At 40.7% G+C, this 20,164-nt stretch overlaps 1 protein-coding gene across 9 annotated transcripts in view; it reads right to left on the bottom strand.

The window, feature by feature from the left end:
* PRKG1 (protein kinase cGMP-dependent 1) overlaps window positions 1-20,164 on the bottom strand; it is a gene marked incomplete at its 3' end in the record, with an annotated part of 657,581 nt that overhangs the window by 67,706 nt on the left and 569,711 nt on the right. For all 9 annotated transcript variants that reach the window (XM_081912963.1, XM_081912964.1, XM_081912961.1 and 6 more), the window contains 2 exons: window positions 18,326-18,391; window positions 3,916-3,990 (listed from right to left, as the gene is read on the bottom strand). In XM_081912963.1, the coding sequence (XP_081769089.1) occupies window positions 3,916-3,990; window positions 18,326-18,391 (141 nt within the window). The remainder of the gene's footprint in view (window positions 1-3,915; window positions 3,991-18,325; window positions 18,392-20,164) is intronic.

Below are 20,164 nucleotides of genomic sequence, written 5' to 3'. Positions count from 1 at the left end.
CACACAAAGCCACGGTTTCAACTGTGCTTGTTTCAGAGACAAACGGTTAACGTTAACCAGTTTGTCAGTTCAGACACGACAAGCTGTGGTTAAGTAAAAATGAAAGCAACAGCTTTTGAGCTCTTCGCAGCTATACCAGGGGAGAGGGGAGTGCAAGTGCCCAAGGCTTGCTGAAGCTCATTCCAGCTCATTTACACTGCACTACAGTATGGTTTAGGGATGCAGATGGCGCTGTGGTCTAAACCACTGAGCCTCTTGGGCTTGCCGATCAGAAGGTCGGTGGTTCAAATCCCTGCAACAGGGTGAGCTCCCATTGCTCGGTCCCAGCTCCTGCCAACCTAGCAATTCAAAAGCATGCCAAAAAAAAGTGCAAGTAGATAAATAGGTACCGCTCTGGTGGGAAGGTAAATGGTGTTTCTGTGCCCTGCTCTGGTTTCAGTGTTCTGTTGTGCCAGAAGCGGCTTAGTCATGTTGGCCACATGACCCGGAAAAACTGTTAAGCGAGATGAGAGACACAACCCCAGAGTCGTCTGCGACTGGACTTAACTGTCAGGGGTCCTTTACCTTTTTTACAGTATGGTTTAGAGCGACATCCAAACATGGCAAAAATCTTTTCATTATTCATAGCAGGTTACAGTGGTGCCTCGCAAGACGAAAAGAATCCGTTCTGCGAGTCTCTTCGTCTAGCGGTTTTTTCGTCTTGCGAAGCAAGCCCATTGACGGATTAGCGGATTAGCGCTATTAGCGCTATTAGCGGCTTTTAGCGGCTTATCGGATAAGCGGCTTAGCGGCTTAGAAAAAGGGGGGGAAGGAAAAAAAACTGCAGGAAGCAAGCCCATAGGAAATTTGTTTTGCGAAGCACCTCCAAAACGGAAAACTCTTTTGTCTAGCGAGTTTTCCGTCTTGCGAGGCATTCATCTTGCGGGGCACCACTGTATATGCAATTATGTTGTGGAAGAAGAATCACAAACACTTTAAGCTTACTTAAGGCACTTTTATCTGAAATATATATATTACTTCTTCACTATCTGGGAAATGCACAATCTGTTCCCACGTCTCTGTTGCACATCCCCAAATGAGTGATATCAAAAGTCTGCGTTCCCTTGCACACATCATGTTGTTTTGCAACGCCACTTTATCCGAAGCTACTAATAGTAGCTCAGGCTGACAACAACCAAGTACAGTGATATTATTGATATGTACAAGATAACTAGCCAATGCTCATTGGCTGAGAATTATTCAGCATGATAGATTAAAATTGATCTGGTGATGGGAAAAGGAGACAGCAACATGCATGGGAATGTGAAATTGGGATTCAGGCATAGGTGCTGCCAAACAAGTAGTCTATGTCCCTGCAAGTGATGAATCCTTCTGGTTACCTGAGGGAAAGTTATGTTTCTCAAGCTGGTTCCCCGAAATTCACTTTCTCCTGTTTGTGTACCTGCGCCGCCCCCCCATCTAGTATTTTTCTCTGTCACTGCCACTAGTAGGAGAGGCCAAAATAAAGCCACTGGCTGCAATCCAGCAGTTCAAATGCAAACAATGAGATTTCTGTGTGAGGGGAATTCTCCATTCCCTTCTCCAAGAAAGATAACACTGCACAATGTGAAATACCTGGGCACATTGGGGTTTATATTCTTTTATAGAGCAAACTAGAAGGAACCTCAGATGTGATAAATCTTTGAATTGCACACATTGCGGCCAGGAATCAATCACTGAGTCAGCTTTCTATATATAAATAAGTAACTTAAACATTCCTCAAAGTCACTATGATCGGTGCTCAATAATGTGATATTTTCCAGTGCAAACTGACAGAAAAGAATAATATTCTGCCACTTATCTTATTAGCAAGTGTGCACCTTGCTTACACAGAACTGTATCTCCTGCTGTCAATTCACAGCCTGATACTTGAAATATATTCCCTTGAAAGGCAATTAGTTGAAGTCAATTAGAGCAACATGAAAAACCATCTTATAGGAGCTCTGCCAGATGAAGGAATTGTTGAACAGAACACCTTTATGAAGCAGGTTTCAGTATGGCTTCTGTTAGATACAACGTATTCCATATGGATACTTTCAACAATCCTAGCAAATCTCTGTGTGGTATTTGACTAATATATTTTCTGAAAAGTTGTTGTGCTTTGTAACTTCTAGATGTATGAAGCAGTGATACCTTCAGCTTAACAAAGTCAAAGACCACTTAATTCAGCCACTTTAGGATTGCATAGACATGCAAGAAAAGGATGGGCAGAGCAGTCTTAAGAGGGGCCTGGGAAGAGTGGAGAAACAGATTATCCATAGCATCCTCAGCCCTGCCAGCTCCTGTCAACCAGGAAGGAACAATGGGAGATTATTTTTTGCAGCACTAGCCCCAGGCTGGCATAGCAGAGGCCCAAATCAGGCCCCCTCTGGGAAATGATTCAGCAGATCTATGAATGCCTCAGCTCTGCCACCACCCTAAAAATTAATGCCCTGTGTCAGGTTCCTCTGCTGGCTACCACTGGAGCTTGCTAGACATCTATAATGTTCTGACTTAACATCAGGATCAAAAACATACTAGGCTCTCTTACACATTTCTCAACAATGCCCTAGAGTAGTTGTAAATATGGCAATAACAAGTTACCATTTAAACTTTATACTGTTTAGGCACCTTTCAATTTGTGCCTCTCAAGAACCTTGAATTCTGCTCGTTTTATTGCAAAAAAATAATAATAATAGAAGTCATTTCTGGTTTCACAGAGAAGATTAAACTATAATGCACACTTGTAAGACTTTCTATTAAGATCGTTCAGGCAGGAGAATGTCTAAGTCGCAATTATAGCAGCCCTTATCATCAATTTGTTGGAATGTGTACTATTATATACAGATTTCTGAGGAGTTGAGAACATATTCCCAAGTTGTCGGTGCCGTGATTCCAGCTAGTCTGCTGGTGGGAATATTATTCCTTTCTTAATATGAATGTTGACTGAAGCACTAGTTAGTCTGTCAAACCAACCTTTCTAACCTGCTAGTTATTTTTAGCTGCAGTTTGTGTAATAATTCCTGATTGGGGGGGGGAGTTGGGTTTATCAACTAGGGGTGAAAAGGATGGTGTAAAGGGAGAAATCAGGCTGTCCTCCTGTCCATTGTCCTCTCCTTTCTATGTGCAGGACCAAGCAATCCAGAGGTTGCAATTGCTGCTGCAATGTGGTCACTCAGCCGATCCTGGGATGTAGCTGCCTTGCTTTGGTGTTAAGAGTGAATCTACCAGCTCATCTTCTCCATGTCTTAGGCCAGAAGGACAACTGCCTTCCTCCTTCCAGCCCATCCCAGGCCCATATCTCCTTGTGTCACCACTCCTCTTTGGCAGGACAAGCAATGGGAATAATTGCTGCTATAGGAGCCAGCCCAGGTCTGCACTACTTGAGAGCCACACATTTTTTTGACTTGTTGATCTTTTATTTATTGCCTCAAAGAAATACTGTACAACATAGTTGTACTTTTGGAATATGGTAAAAAAATATACAGTGGGACCTTAGGTTACAGATGCTTCAGGTTACAGACTCTGCTTACCCAGAAATAATACCTCGGGTTAAGAACTTTACCTCAGGATGTGAACAGAAATCACATTCCAGTGGTACGGCAGTAGCGGGAGGCCCCATTAGCTAAAGTGGTATCTCAGGTTAAGAACAGTTTCAGGTTAAGAACGGACCTCCAGAACAAATTAAGTTCTTAACCCGAGGTACCACTGTATATACATTGGTACTGATCCCATTTCTTTAATTCTATATTTTTAGGAGTTTTCTTTTACAACACTAAAGGACTGTTTTCAGAAATATTTTAATTTGGTTCCCCCTCCCCTTTCTTTTAAATAAAGAAGCACAAAGGCAAGTATATTGAAAGAAAGTATATAAAAGAACCATTGACTGACACTTACTTTGCTTTTGCTTCGGCATCCTCATATGCTTTATTGGAAACATCATCCAGGCCTCCAATCAGATGTTTGAAAGAGCTGTAAAGTAAAAGGCACATATTTAAAAAAAATATTCGAGTATAATAAAAACACCGTTTTAAAAAAATCACTCATTAATTACATCTTCCTTTCAAGAAACTTCTAAAACATCATGGTGGGAGAGGGGGAATGGAATATAATAGAGGTTGCAATTCTATACTGGTCCTGTTTGTTGCCAGTAATCAAGCCTAGTTGCCTTGCTTTCTTAAAAGCCTTTGTGGGCCTGCCAGAGGCTTCAACTTATTGTTAAGAAGGACTGAAAGATGAAGTACAAAGAAGAACCAAATTTGCCTTTGTGGTAACATGCAACAGAAGAATTATCTGCCTTTAATGAGCAGCAACAACAATTAAGTGGATAATAATGGGATGCTCAATATGGGGTGGATCTTAGTGATTACTTATTTGAGATTTTTTTTTGGGGGGGGGACAGCTTTTAACCGCCAGAATACCTGCTCATCAAAGCAAAGAATGGATATGTTTTTGACAAAATCAGCACTATTTATCTGATACTACGGAGACCTTTCTCCTAGTGTTGGAGAGCACTCCCTGCAGAGGCAGTGAGGGGCACCAATCCAGATGGCTTTAAAGAATGGTTTAGAAAAAAATCATGGAGGACGGCTTTCCGTGGTTATTAGCCATGATGTCTGTGCACTGCCTCCACAGTTGGAGGCAGCAATGCTTCAGAATACCAGTTGCTGGAAATCACAGGAGGGGACAGTGCTCTTCTTGTGGGTTTTCCCCAGGCATTTGGTTGGCCACTGTGAAAACAGGATGCTGGACTACATGGGCCATTAGCCTGATCTTCTTATGTTCTCACATTAGTATATCAATGAAAGAAGAACAAGCTGCCTGCTAATACAGTAGCAACATGGCCAGAGTTCAATTCTCCTTTGAAATGGAAGGTTATAGGAGGGTTCATGTGTTATAACCAACTAAAATGGTATTTTAAAAGTAAAGAATATTGGGGAAATCAATTCTTGGCAGAGTGAACATTAATATGTATTTAACTTTCACAATTTTTGAACTTCAACAGGAATGCAGAAATATTAAGGACATGGGCCAGTAAAGTCAATTCTTAAAGTATCACCTTGCGAAATGAGATAAGGAGCATTAAGCTGATCATAGCAACAACAAATACAAACCATTAATTAATTATTTGCTAGTGGTAATTGCCCAAAGCAAATGTAAGAAACTAAATTAAACTTCAGCAACTTTCTAAATTAATAACTCTCTGAACTAATAATTAAAAAGGTTGCTGCTTTGGCTCTGTTTTTTATTCAGCTGTAAAATACGAGATAAACATACTATTAAACATAACAAAACCATAGGAAAAGGATTTCACAGTTTTTCACATGCAGAATTATATGATTCCTCATAATCCCCTCCAGCCACTCATTTGTGCTTTCTACTTTACCTGTCATTCTTCTTTTTTTAAAAAAGGTATCTACACACACAAACATGGGAGGTTTTCCCCCACCCCATAAATTGTATTGAAACTTTTCATCGTAAAATAGACTAAAAAAAAAATCTAATCTAAAAAAAAATAAAAACAAAACAAAATAACATCAAAAAATAAAGAGAGGAAGAGCAAAGAAAACACAGAGACCTCTCTCAAAGGTAAATATTAATCCTTCTCTCACACTGAAGGGGGTGGAGCTCCCCCTAAATCACAGCACATCAACATCCTTGACTAATTAACAACATGTATCTTTTGGCACTTTTAAGTCATGCATCAAATAACATTTCCAGAATAATGGAGACTATGGCATATGTGATTAGTTAAAATATATGGTTGAGATAAGCACAAATTTTAATTTTATTTGCAATAATTTAACATTTAAAATATGATGGGATTCATCTCTTAGGCATCATAAACCAACAATATTTTGAAGAGAGAAACATTTTGCACATACTCAGCTGCACCTACTTGTTTTTGCACTTACAGAAATAAATTGTAACATTTTTTTTAAAAAAATTTTTTATTAAGGATTTTCTTGTTTTACAGAAGTGTAGTGCCTCGTATTTTTTTTTCTTCTTCTTCCACGTAGCGTTTTTACAAATCTGTTTCATTTGTTGAGGCATTAGGGGGAGAAGAAAAAAGAAAGAAAAAGGAAAGGGGGTGGAGAGAGGGAAGATGGATGGGGGTGGGGTCGGGTGGCGGTGTTTCTATTATGTTTAATGTATGTAGAGTTTGGTGTCAGCGTTGCCTGTGTTGTTCACTTGTGTTCCTTTGGTGGTGAGAGAGGTTGGGTTTGGCCTAGGGTGTGATTGTTTGCTTGTGATTGGCTGTGGTGATCTTTGTTTTCATGTGTGAGTGAGGTGGGTGGGTGTTTTGGATCAGGTTAGCCATATTGATTTGTATGCTGTTGGTGGATTATTGTCATTGTCCTGTTGGGCTGTGTATGTGATAAAGGGGAGCCATACCGGGGTGAAGGCGTCTTCTTCTGTTTGTCCCCGTGTCAGTTTCAGTTTATTAGTTAATTTTTCTAGTAGGGCTGTTTCCCATACTATTTGGAACCATTGGTCCATGCTTACTCCTGACAGGTCTTTCCAGTGTCTGGTTATGATGTTTCTGGCTGCTGAGAGCAGGTGGGTTATGAGTTCTTTGTGGTGTAAATGGGCATTGTTGTCTTGGAAGATGTTTAGTAGGGCCAATTCTGGGGTGATGTCTACTACTTGCTTAGTTATTTTACATATTTCTTGTATGGCTGTTGTCCAGAATAGTTGAATTTTGGGACACTCCCACCACATGTGGAGGTATGTGCCTGTGGAGGTGACCCTCTCCAGCATTTTGGTGAGGTTCCTGGGTGTATTAGCGCTAGTTTCCTTGGTGTTAGGTACCACCTGTAGGTGAGTTTCAGTGTGAGTTCTTTTCTTTTCGTTGATATGGATTTAAAGGGGGGTTTAGACCACATTCTGGTCCATTGAGTGGGGTTAATCTCATAGCCTATGTCATTCTCCCATTGTTTTTTGATTGCGTCTAGGGGATTTGCGGGATTTTGGAGTAGTATTTTGTATATTGCGGATACCGTCCCTTTACCGTTTCCCTTTGTTGTTAGGAGGTGTTTTCCAGGGCTAAGGTTCCTCCATGCCAACTGGAAAGACATGTTGCCTTGCTAATCAGCTGAGAAAAAAAGGTGGCATAATACCTGAACGGGGGAAGGAAAATGAAGGAATGGTCTATCCAGGGCAATGTTGCCTTGGATTAGTGCTTTCCATACTGTCTGCTGGAATACACTAGTGTACTGCAATAAAATACTCTTGTTAAATATTTAAAACAGGCATAGGCAAACTCGACCCTCCAGACGTTTTGGGACTACAACTCCCATGATCCCTAGCTAACGGGACCAGTGGTCAGGGATGATGGGAGTTGTAGTCCCAAAACATCTGGAGGGCCGAGTTTGCCTATGCCTGATTTAAAAGCTATGATGACCCTAATTTCAGAAGGGGGCATGCATAGAACCTGTGAGTGGCTGCTCCATCTGGTGAGCTATCAGAACTGCAGCTTGGAACATCTTTGCGTCAAGCTCTGGCTTTGATTTCAGATCTCCATTCTCAGTCCAGGCACCAGTTAAATCTTGCAGCACACTTATTTCAGAAACTCCATAGCTAGATAGATATTTTATGGGATGCAACAATAAGCTGGTGGAGACCGTACTGCATCCAGTTTTCTTGTAGAATTAATGGTGCATGAGTAATGCAAAGTTGAGGGAATGATTCAGGTTATATTATGGAGCTTCCTTTTACTCAGGCTCTTGGTTCATCTAGCTAAGTACTGTACAGTCCATCTGGCAGAAACTCTGCAAAGTTCCAAAGTTTGTAGCTGAAACCCATTAATTAGAGGCAGCAGGGACTAGAGTTGGGAGCTCCCAAATTCTACCCGAGAGTAGAAAAACTGCACTTTTTAAAAAATCATGGAAGTAGATCATCTGCGAGTCTCTTCCTCTGACATGACACCAGTCATGTGAATAGAGTAGCATTCATAGGTTGGCCAGCTGTAGTAACATTCTGGGACAGTTCAGTACAATGCTATGTCTAAATGCCATCGATTCCAACAGCCTGATTGAAAGATATGGGTCTGACAAATGGCTGGGAGCTGCTGGAGGAACAATCCTCAAAATTACAATATCAATAGCAGAGCTTTCCAAACTATGTGTCATGACATGTTAGTGTGTCAGCTGCAGTGTGTAGGTGTGTCGTGTGAACTACAGTTACCAGCATTCTTTGGTGGAAGTCTACATGCTTTAAATGTGCTTTAAATGCATGGTGTGCACACAGGAAACCAAATCTACCAAAATTCATTTTTTCTTCACCCAGTGTGAAGCCACTATTCCTGTTTTATCTGATAGCAGAAGATGTAGTTACTTAACTGGATTTATAGAGATGGTACAGCAATCACATTAAAAATTTAGAAAGGTACTTTGAGCAAATGGCGAATTTGTAACTCTGAAAAGCCTGAGAACATGTAATGCAGCAATCAGCACATTTTTACTCGTTCCTGTTACTCAGAGGCGGTAATAAAAGAAAGAAACCTAGTCAAGCAATTATGCAGATGATGCGTTGAACAAGAGGACAAACATTCCAGTTTGATTTCATGATAAGGTATGACATGTGCGTTCCCAACATAGGGACAACATATTTTTCTGCTATTAACTGCTCCACTTTTTCCTCATTCTTTAATCACTCCCTCTAATAGCAAACACAGGCATTAAATAAGGCTGGAAAAAGGGGGGAGTATCAACATTCCTTTTCCATTTGGAAAATGAAAATGAAAAACTGGGGTCAAGGATGGAATGCCCTGCTTTATCCCCTTAAATATCCTGGAGAAAGACATGGCTAAATATGCAGGAAAATGATTTTGAGGAGATATGGAAAGTTTTTGTAGAATTTGTACAAATGATCGCAAGAGGTGTTTGGGAGGTTGGATAGTCTCACTGGAATGGTATCAGAGGTGGGGTGCACATTCTTATCCTTATTTATTTATTATTATTACTTTGTCAAGGAGGAGGCGGCGGCAGAGGAATCCTAAATATGAATACTCCTTCTAGCAGGAAACATACTGCAGTATTCAGTTGAAGGTCCCATCATTCAAATATAGAAACCAGTCAAAAGGGGGCACAATTAAGAAGCAACAATAGCATACACACTATGCCAAAATGGTGTGCTGAAATTTAAACTGCTTATAGATATCCCCTAAGCACTCAAAAAAAACAATCTGCATTTCGGAGTGCACAATTGTCAATAAATAGGGGTGTGGGGAAATATGGCATGTCCACTTTTATTTTTATTTGCTCTTTGGCTAGTTGCCAGATATGCAAGATGATGATGATGATGATGATAATTTTTATTATTTATACCCCGCCCATCTGGCTGGGTTTCCCCAGCCACTCTCATTCCTTCCTATTTTTCTTGCTATGTGCCTAATTTGATTCAACAATGGTTGTGCTGAGCTGTGGCTCCAGACCTCCTAAAAACTGCTGGTACCAAAACCGCTGATTTCAAGAGCTTGGCAACCTTCAGTGATGCAAACTGCGGTAGGGAAAGCAGATAAACCTGATTACAGTCAGAGACTTCAAATGTGAGTCTAAGGGAACTGTAAGTAGTTTTGAACTGGGTTTTTCAGATGTTTGGGGCTTTGGGCAGAAACAGTCAGGAGTTTTCTGAGTTTGCTGGGCTTGGATTCTGTCTTGGGAATCCATCAGTCTAAGCTGGCTGTTCCTTCTCTACCATTCCTTCTCAGCTTTAGACTTCTAACAACAAATATATTTTCACAAATTCACCAAACAACTCCAACGATCTTTTCTCCAAAGGACAATGCCCTGGCAAATGTTGCTCGAACTTCCTACTTCCTGGGGTAATAAAAGCTGAAGAATTCTATTATTTTAATATACCATCCTGCAGAGTTCAACTAAATATCCTAAACGAAGAAACAATAAGTTACTTGGGGAAGACTGTGATACCATAATTCAGTTCACAGCAAAATGAAACACGGTTATAGACGTGGTGAAGGTGAAACCTCCTTCTCATGTGCAAAAAATGAAATGCAGCTCAACAGCTTTTGCTCTTAACATTGTGTATACATATTAATTTAGACCAGTCTGCTTACCCACCTTGGGTGCAGCCGCATTGCAGGCTGGCAGTGCCTCCTGGCATGGAGACCTGATGAGGACTTTGGCATCTGAAGATTGCCCTGCTGGCATGGGACAGCTTAGAGCTCACCTTGCTGGCTGGTGTCTTGGATCCAAGCCTGCCTGCAAATTGGCCAATGACTGGCACGCTTGGAGGCAGAGCTGTCCCAGGGGGAGGGCCTGATGGAGCAGGTAGGCTCCCTTCAGGTCCACTCCCAGGAGATTTAAGGCGGCCTCCTTTCATGCTGTCTCAGACCTTGCTATGGTATTGGTGGTCGCCATGTTCAGGCCTGAGCAGAAATTTGTCTACTAGGCAAATTGGCTCCAGCCTGGTGTTTTTGCCCACCTCATACCAATCATCACAACTTTGGAAGTTTAGGCATTGGGCAAACATTTGTCTTGGTTGGGGGAGGTTGTAGTTTCTGCCTGCCCTTCCCAAAATCTAGGGTATCCAGTTAAAGGGGTCTGGGAGGAGGTGCTTCTGTCTGTATGCCCAGGCGGGGCTTGGACCTCAGCACTCCTCAAGGCAGAAACCCCCATGGGGGTCCCCCCATTTGATGGAAGTCACAGGAACTCCCATTGCCAGACTAACCCTTGACATCACTTCCGGCAGGTGGACTGGATGTAAATGGTTATCCAAAGCCTATGCCACACCTCTTTCATATGTTGTTAATAAAGTTGTGACCTGATCTGAGCCCATTCAAGCTGTTGTGTCCTTTATTTACTGTACAACTGGAGAGGTGGGGGCTGGGGGTGGGAACTGCGTAGTCTGAGCAGGCAACCATAGAAGTTTCCTATTTGAGACACAGGAAAACAACAAAACAAGTCTTAACTGCATGGGTTTGGGCAAATCAATATTTGTTTCCCTCATGCTGCCCCAAGCATGTATACTTGGCTCAACATTTAATTCTCTTCTGCTTTTATATTTATTATATGCAGGTTTTTGAATCTTTTCATAAGGATTTAGCTGTGAATACCCACAGAACAACTTTAGCTGTTTCGGGCCACAAACTCATTCCAGCAACTGTTGAATATTTACTGCTAAATAGTGCCAACTTTATTATGGAGCTGGCTGCTCTTGAGACCACTGTCTGGAGAGTAGCATGGCCCACAAGATTACAGAATTTGGCCATCCCTGATCAACAGGCATTTTGTGATGTGACAATGCACTGACTGCTGGGGTTAGGATTTTTGAAAGAGCCTTTAGGAAACAGCTATGGGCTGAAGTAGAAAATAAAAATAAAAATCTGCTTGGGGTGACTGACCTGAAATACAGATAAACTAGATTCTATAGTCACTCCTTTTTTACATACGCTCTTCAAAAAGCCTGAGGAAAAAATAATTTATCCAAAGAGATTGAACTGAGCCACAGTCAGTCCATAAAAATAAAGAAGTATTTGAAATCTAAACCATGTCTGAAACCTATACTGCATAAATAAAATGTGTTTGGTATTATAACAATCACCAGATGTAAGTGCTCCGTGACCAAGAGAGTATAAAACTGACAGGAATAAATGGTATTGAAAGTAGATGCAGCAAGTAGGTTTCTATAAAATTAGTCAGATCGTTTGGTAAAGTGATGTAAAGCTAGATAATGGTAGATGCTCCTTTTAATTTGAAAGGACATCAAAAGTTGTAACATCTACTCCAAACGGTTTTGCTATGAATTTGATTGTGGCTTTGGAAACAACATCCTCAGCCTGGAGCTGGTGCAGGGTCAGGCCCAATCTGCCCGCCTCACCTCACTCTCAACCTCTGACACCATGATGCAGATACTGTACGGTGGTTGTTCTGCTGCTCTCCAGAGCCCCAGTGGTGGCAGTGGGGAGTTGGGATTGCTATGTTTGTCTGTGGAAAAAGAAGATCATTCATATTCAGAAGAACACTGTTTCTGTGTTTAGAGGGGGTGCATCTCTGAACACCCGTTGCTGGAGAAAAAACAATGCAAGCAGGCTGTCACCTTCATGTCCTGCTTATTGGCTTCCAGCAATTATCTGCTGGGGAAGGTAGGACTGGCCTGAAAGTGGCTCACCATCTCTGAAGCCTTGTTCTCAGGCTGTAGAGATGGTAACTCAGTTTCTGCACATTTGTGAAGGCACTAAAGTAATTGCTGTGATTTTCAGGAGTGGGAGATGAGTGATGAACTTACCGTTATAGAATTCTGGGAGACTGGAGATGTTTCTATTTGTCGTTTACATGCTTATTTATTTATTAAAATTGGTTTGCCTTTGTGGGAAAGTGGTGGCAGTGATCTGCCCCATCTGGGTCCATTTTTGCCTGCAAAGCATCTGAGGAAGAAATCTACATCACATTGTGGTATCCTTCAGAGTGCATGGCGGGAGGAGGCATCGCCAAGCCCACCATCCTACTACTACTACTACTACTACTACTACTACTACTGTAGTATGGAACAGGAGACAATCGTGTTTTCCTCTATCTGTAAATGAAACTATGAATTTCTTCCTCAGATGCGCTGTGGTGACAATGCCCTGGAAATGGGGGTGATCATTGCCACCACTTGCCTATGCTGATAAAATCTATAAAAATCTATAAAAAGTGAAGGGGCGGGGAGAGAAGCCCCTGCTGGTGACTCATAGATTACAGTGTTTCTTAAATTTGGGTTTCCAGCTTCCGTTGGACCACAACCTCCCATCATCCCTGGCCATTGGCTCTGCTAGCTAGGGATGATGGGAGTTGTAGTCCAACAGCAGCTGGGGACCCAAGTTTGAGAAACACTGAATTACTTATAACAATAAGTCACTGCTCAAAAAAGTGTTCCAGGCATCTTGATAATGTTTTCATGACATTGTTTTTTCTTGCCCTGCCCACACCCTCACGAATGTGCCAAAAGTATTCTCAAAAGAATGTTCAGCACAGTCCTAGGGTGAAGATGGATGTTTCATCTGATCTAGCAAGGCTCTTCTTGTGTTTTTATTTACTTTTATTTATTTATTTATTTATTTACTTTTCAATTGTCTATTTTGTTGTTACTTTGGACTTCAACACATATACTCATTTGGCTAGTGGATAAAATGGGAAATTGCTGCAAATACTTTACTGGCATATTTCCTTTAATCCTGTAAGCTATTCTCAGCATGGTATTTCACTTCATATCACCAGTATTCTGTCAGCACTAATGAGGCTCTCTTTAAAAAAACATAAAAAAGAACCAGAACAACAAATTCAGAGAATTGATGTTGGGAATACTCGGTAAATCCATTAGTGTTATATTATACCAGCTGCCCTAGACCAAGCTATTTTAAGTCCTAACCTGTCTGCTCATACATCTGTTGTTAACATAGGGTTGGTTTCAGATAACCTTTTCTTTTTCTTTTTCTTTTTTGGTGCCACAATATTTTTATCCTTCAATTTCCTAATGTTTAAACATGGGGCTGTACTTCAGAACAGGCACTTATTTGCCTCAAAAGTCACGATTGTGAAAAGGAGAACCCATCTGCTGGTTGGATCACGAGGCTCGGCAGAGGTGTTTGGAGAGTTTGACATGCAGGTGTCTGCTTGATGTGATGTCTACTGGTAGGGCAGTAGAGCCCAATGGAGAGGACAGGTGTGGTGCTTTGCCCACAGTGATGTGTGTCACTGAGATGCACAGAAATAGAACCCATGCAATAGACATGAGATCCTCTTTCTTGGATTTGATAAAGATCCAAACCTCTGAGCTGATCTTTTCTACTTGTTCTGGAGGAAGAGAAGTTGGGCCTCTGGAGGTGCCCAGCAGGGTTTTCAGGTAGACTAGCTGATTGTTTGGATTGGCTCTTCTTGAAGTTTACCAGGAACCTATAAGTCTGGAGGGTGTTGAGAGTGGAAATTTTCTTTGTCCCAGGTGATGGCAACCCATGCTGTGCCACTGGCCAGGAGCAGGGTTCCTGAAGGAAGATGTCCACAAACAGCCTGCTTAATCTGTATAAGCATGGCTTCTATTTTTTTAACAAATAATTTTTATTAACTGGCCAATCACATCGCATAAATTCCAAATTAAATCACATCGCATAAATTCCAAATTACAAAGCCAAATTTCTAAATTTTGTTGGGGGAACCCATACTTCAAGATCCAAAGGGGGATTCAGATCATCTTCTTATTACTGCGTTAATGTCCAAATCAGTCCCAATCAGTCCAAACAAAGTTCATAATTCTATCCAGTCTTATCTTGGTGTTTCCACATCATATCTTGTTCATATTATTTCTCTTTTTCCTTTACAATCTCTTCTGTTAGTCTCCTTAAGCCGATAGCAAGTATAATAATCCTGTGTGGAGTTCCCGTTCCTCCACTACGTCCAGATGGTTTCCATATATCTCCTTCATAGATAACATCACTCTTTCCATCGTAAATTTTGGAATTTGTCGCTCTTAAGTCCCACCAAGGAGTTGATCCACGATATGTAAACAACTCTATTTCTCTCTTTCTCCTCCCAGACCCAAGAGCTCCAACAATGCCTCCCAAAATGGCGACGGCATTTTTAACTGCATCATTCCAAAACTCTTAGCTTTCCAGCTTCATCTTGAAACATTGCTTTTGATCGAAGGTTTATCTCCACACAGCCTTAAATCCACAGCTTAATTTCTGACTCATTAGGGGAGGGGATTCTTGTTAAATCACATAGAAAAAAGGGAAGGCAGGTTTTTTTTCTCCCTCCCCCCTCAGTCATTTGTCGTACCGTATCCTGACGTATCTTCTCATATTTTATTCTTGTCTTGTTATCAGAGATCTCTTCTGTCAGCAGTCTTTACTCCCCTTTTTCCTTGAAGCATGTGCAATTAATCCCGTCCAAATTGTTTCTTTTAAAGATCGTTGCAACTAGCGGCGCAAATCAGGGACGGCATCAAGGAGTGCCGGAATCCCATAGGAGGGCTTTGTGCCTAGTGCCCCCACCCCCACAAATTCAGGGGTGGTATAGGGCACAGCAGGCAAGGGCCGCCCCCCCCCCCACAATCCTGGGGGGGTTAAGGAGGCTAATTACCCCCGTCATAGCCTCCAAATTACCTTGTGTGGGTCGGAGAGATGTTATTGTCAGCCATCTTCCGATGCGCCACCTAGTGGCCCCCCTAAGCATGGCTTCTATTGACTGAAAAAGGTGGAGGAGAAAAATCAAAAGTGATCTGAGGCAACAGGTGCCTTAGCAATAAAGAAAGGGGTCTCCCTGCGATTTCCCACCCCAGCGAATGCTTGCCACCAAGTCTTTTCTGGTTACCCGTTTATCTGTGTGGTATGAGGTAACAACATTCTTGCCTAGTGAAGGCAGAAATTGTAAATGCTTCTGGCAAGCTAATCTAACTCCCTTTTTTAATTTTGACAGGAAAAGACAAAGAGAGAAAGAACCGAGGAGAAAACACCAGAGAAGGAGCTTGTGGACCAGCAGAACAGAGCAAGAACAAGAACAAGCTAATGAATTAAAAACAGCAATGTAAGAAGGGGCAAGACAAGGTGTGTATATTAAAAACACCCAAGGAGAGAGCAAAGAATGGGACAAATGGAGATTTGGGTACACTCAACAAAGGCATAAGCAAACTGAATTCTGGGAGCCCTGCATCCCCAAATGCTCCTAGCTACCTTTGAGCTACGGGCAGAGCCAAGACCCAATCTGCTGACCTTTCATTGCAGGTATGGGTAAATGGTAATTCTCATAACAAAAACCTTCTTTATGCTTTCTGTTCAGATTTAACCATTTCATGGGATTATACAGGAGAGGCTCAAATGTGATTAAATACTCAAGTGTGAAAATTTTGCAAGCCTGGTTAAATTGGAATCCAAGGGATTTAGATTCTCTGTTACCTGTGATTAACTCTCTCTGGGGTTGCACTCAAGTTTTCAAATTCAGTGGTCTTGTGAGAGCAGATTTCATTCACTACAAAGCTAGGGATAGTTCTGTGGGGCCACTCCCTTTGTTCCTAATGAGCCGCCACCTTCACGGAATTGAATAGAATTTAAAAATACAAGAGCAGCTCCTCTGGATTAGATCGAAAGCCTATTAAATCCAGCAACCCCTTTCTTGTGGTGGTGGACAACAAGTTTCCTCTGAGAAACCCAGAGACAATTCTTAAAGAAAATAACCCTCTGCTGTTGTTGTAGCCCAGCAATTTGGGGGAAGAGTTGTGGCTTAATAAAGCATCTGCTTTACATGCAGAAAATCCAAGATATTCCCAAATTCTGGTGAGCTACTGCCAGTACATGTAGACAATACTGAGCCAGATAGACCAATGGGATGACTCAGTGTAAGGCAGCATCCTACGTATGAATGACATTCAGTGGCATAATACCTTTGAGCATGGTGATAACATATAGCCACTATGACTTGTGGCCATTGATGGACCTAAACATGTATTTGTTGAATCCTCCTTTTAAAGCCATCTAACTTTGTCATATTCTTGTGGCAGTGACCTTCATACACTAATCAGAGAATATTCATTTACATCAAGGGAGCTCTGACACCCACAATAAAATATGTAAGTTTGACATCATTGATTTTAAGGGACATAAGCAAGATGATGATGATGATTAATGGTTTCAGGACTACATACTCTATAGGCAACTTGAATAATGTGTGAGGGGGGAAAGCATTGACGTAAGCTATTAAAGGAGACTTCAAGCATGTACTTTATTTATTTATTTTTTACAAAGCCTAATAGGTTTTCCATAATCTACAACGAGTTTCTCCACTTAGCTTCATGTATATAATTAATTGAGTGTTGGAAATGGATACGCTGACTGCAAAATCAGATTCTCCAGGGTCACAATACAACTAAGTACATATTCCACTATAAATAGCATGAATGCAGTCACACTCAGCTGCACGACATTGTTGAAATCTCTGGTACGCAGTGGATTAACTTTGAGTCCCAGAAGTTTAGAGTTATATATGCACTCTCCTGCTACTTCAAGGACATTGTCAGGAGTAAAAGAAAAGCATATTAAGCTACTGTCATAAGAATCAAAAATAATTACCAAATGATTAAAGACTAATTTTGGATTAATTCTACCTATTTATTTTGATTATGATTAAGTTCCAATTGCAAAATGTTTGTACTGAATAGTTCAAATAAAATGTGAGTAATTATTTAGCGGCTTTCCTCAATGAATATCTGTCGAATGTGTCTAATTGGGTTCATTAATTTCCATCTTTCCCTATGGATTTATGCAGCATAATGGCTGGTTTATGTAGCATGGAACCTTTCTTGTAAATGTGTCACAGAAGCTATTTAGTTCAAATTCCTAACAGCCCCCATCTGTTTATATCAGATACAGCCCCTGTGAAATTCCGGTGGGTCGTAAGTTAAATTAACAATGTATTTCCTTTGAAGGAGTGTTTTCTTACACTTCAATAAATAGAATACATTGTGAAATTAACTTCTTGCAGCTACTATGTATGTATGCATGCATGTATGTATGTATTTAACCCCCCCTTACACATTTATGGTCACAATAGAGCTCAAAAGTAACAAAATAATCTAGAACTTTTTTGCCATACTCCATGTATTCTCTCAACATTACTATCTAATTTTTTACCCTCCATCCCTTTGAGTGTATTTCAATTTGAGGATTTCATTAAAAGGGTATGGGGATCATTTATAGACTGATTAAAGTGAAATAAGAGTGCATCCAACATATTGTAATTTAAATGAAAACTCTCATTTAGCAACCCAATAATTGCTTTATATTGATGTAGGAATTAAGATAAAGAAATGCTAATTATTCTGTGGTGTTTTTTTTTTTTAAAAAAATCACATCCCCAGGAAGTTTGGAACTGCTGAATTTTTCTGTTGTGAACTGCCCTGGGACCTTTGGATTAAGGGTAGTAAACAAATTTTAACAACACACACTGCACGATGCTTCCCTTGAGGATGGTCCAGAAACTGCACCATATCTTTGGCAAAACCGCTGCCATGGACCAGTAAAGCACAAAAAGTAAGACTTGTTTAAGGCTGCTTGTTTCTTTGCCGTACTATGTGAAGGTGTGGCTGTTTGAGTATCTGAATCTACAATGTGTACAGTGAGGTTTGGGTACCAATTCCTCATGTTTGGATAAGTGAATTTTTCATATAAAGAGCATTTGGCTAGCGGGACCTAACTGTATACAGTATTGTCTTAAAAGTCATCCTGTGGTCACTTGTATGATGAAGGGCAATACACACAACTTCAATAAGGATCAGTTTGAGATAATTGGTATCATAGGGTAAAAAATGGCACACTTACTCTCTGTCGATGACAAGACATGTTACGGCTTCAGCAGCGATAACATTGGCTGTCCGAACATCTTCCCTGAAAGGACAATAATATGCATTTTACACAATTTGCCAACAGTCTCTACAGTAAAGTAAACAAATGAGAATTATGTTTTAGTGATTTATTATATTTTAAACCATTACACTATAATGTCTTGTTTTGTTTTAAATCTTGCGGCTCTTTAGAAATGTTTCCAAAACAACATTATCATAAGAAGTCATTTTCTCAGCAGATAGGTTACTCAGTCATTTCTATGCCTTTTTACAAATTCATTTATCTTGATTATGGGTCTCTCTGACTTTGCGGTTCAGTATGAGAGAAATGAGCAACTAATTCAGCACCAAGGGCCACGTAAGAAGCATGAATATTTAACTGAGTGTTATTATCATTATCTGCATGTCATTTTTAAAGATGCCAAAAAAGTTATTCAGAAGATCACATCCCAAACTAGATGAGATTGCTGCAGAACTGCGGCTTTAAAAGCAGGCCTGTTCAGGATTAAAATCTATTTTATTTATTTATTTATTTAGACTATTTAAAGGCCACTTTTACAAGTTGAAATCACTCAATACCACATGCAAAATAGCAGGTAAAATACAATTCTTATGATAATAAAATATAATACATTACAAAACTTCCCATAAACCCAATTACTAAAACCAGTGATAACAAATACACATTCAGCCCTAAGGCAAAACGCAGCATTTTTTAAAGACCACTAAAGAACTAAAATGCAGCATCACAGAGAATCACACCTACACATGCCAGTGAAAATAATTAATTGGGTCTTCAAGACTTTTCAGAGGAACCGAAATGCAGCAGCTTTGCTGGTAGTGAACTTCAAAGTCATGGGGCCACCACAGAGAAAGCCCTCACCTTTGTACCTGACAACAGGCAGCTGAGTTGCAATTTAAATAGTCAAATGTACTAAGCCTCCCCTTCTGCTTGGGTTCCCCCCTACAGCTTTTAGTAGACCAATTCTGGTACTGGACTGCCAGTGTGTGTGTGTGTGTGTGAGAGAGAGAGAGAGAGAGAGAGAGAGATAGAGGGAGGGAGGGAGGGAGGGAGGGAGAGATGGGTTGCAGGGACAAAAGCAGTTGGCAGGGGCCCATTTACAGACCTCCAGTCTGCCACAGTCATGTAGTTTTGGGCCTTTATACCATCATTATTTTGAGCCAGTACCGGTATTTACCATATAGCCCACAGCCAGGGATAATGGGAGTTTTAATCCAGTGAAATCTGAAGAGTCATAGGTCCCTCACCCCTCAATATATACATATTGCAAACTCAGGAGGCAATACATAAGGTGCTAAAACTTCAGCAGGGCCTCTGAGGGTGGGAGTCACAATGGCCCAATGAAGATTGAGCATGATCAGTGGCAATAGAATATACAGTGACTATTAAAGGAGGCGGGGGAACTGAGTGGAACAGTCTTCTGGAAAAGAAAATGTCACACTACAACATTTCACTGTAGCTGCCACTTGTTATCCTCACATTTGGATTTTATATTGTACCTGCAACACCATCTCTGTAATGCTGTTTGAAGGCCATTTGCAATATTGCACTGATAGCTTATCAACACTTTCCGTAGAAGTACTGCTCAATCAAAAGGGGTTTTAGTACAAAAGAACTCTGTTCTCTTACTGATAAAAATGATACTTTTATATGATATACAAGTATACAAATTGACTCTCAACTTTATAAATCAAAATCTGATATGAAGTTGGCAGTGTAATATGGCTTTTTAAAAAGGTATGTATTTAATAAAATTATGGTATCAGCAAACCTGCAGTAACACATCAATCCTGA

Source organism: Podarcis melisellensis, assembly GCF_964234715.1.
Source record: "Podarcis melisellensis genome assembly, chromosome: 5".
NCBI lineage: Eukaryota > Metazoa > Chordata > Lepidosauria > Squamata > Lacertidae > Podarcis > Podarcis melisellensis.
The sequence above is the reverse complement of the archived record's forward strand: the minus strand, read 5'-3'. Positions and strand labels throughout refer to the sequence as shown.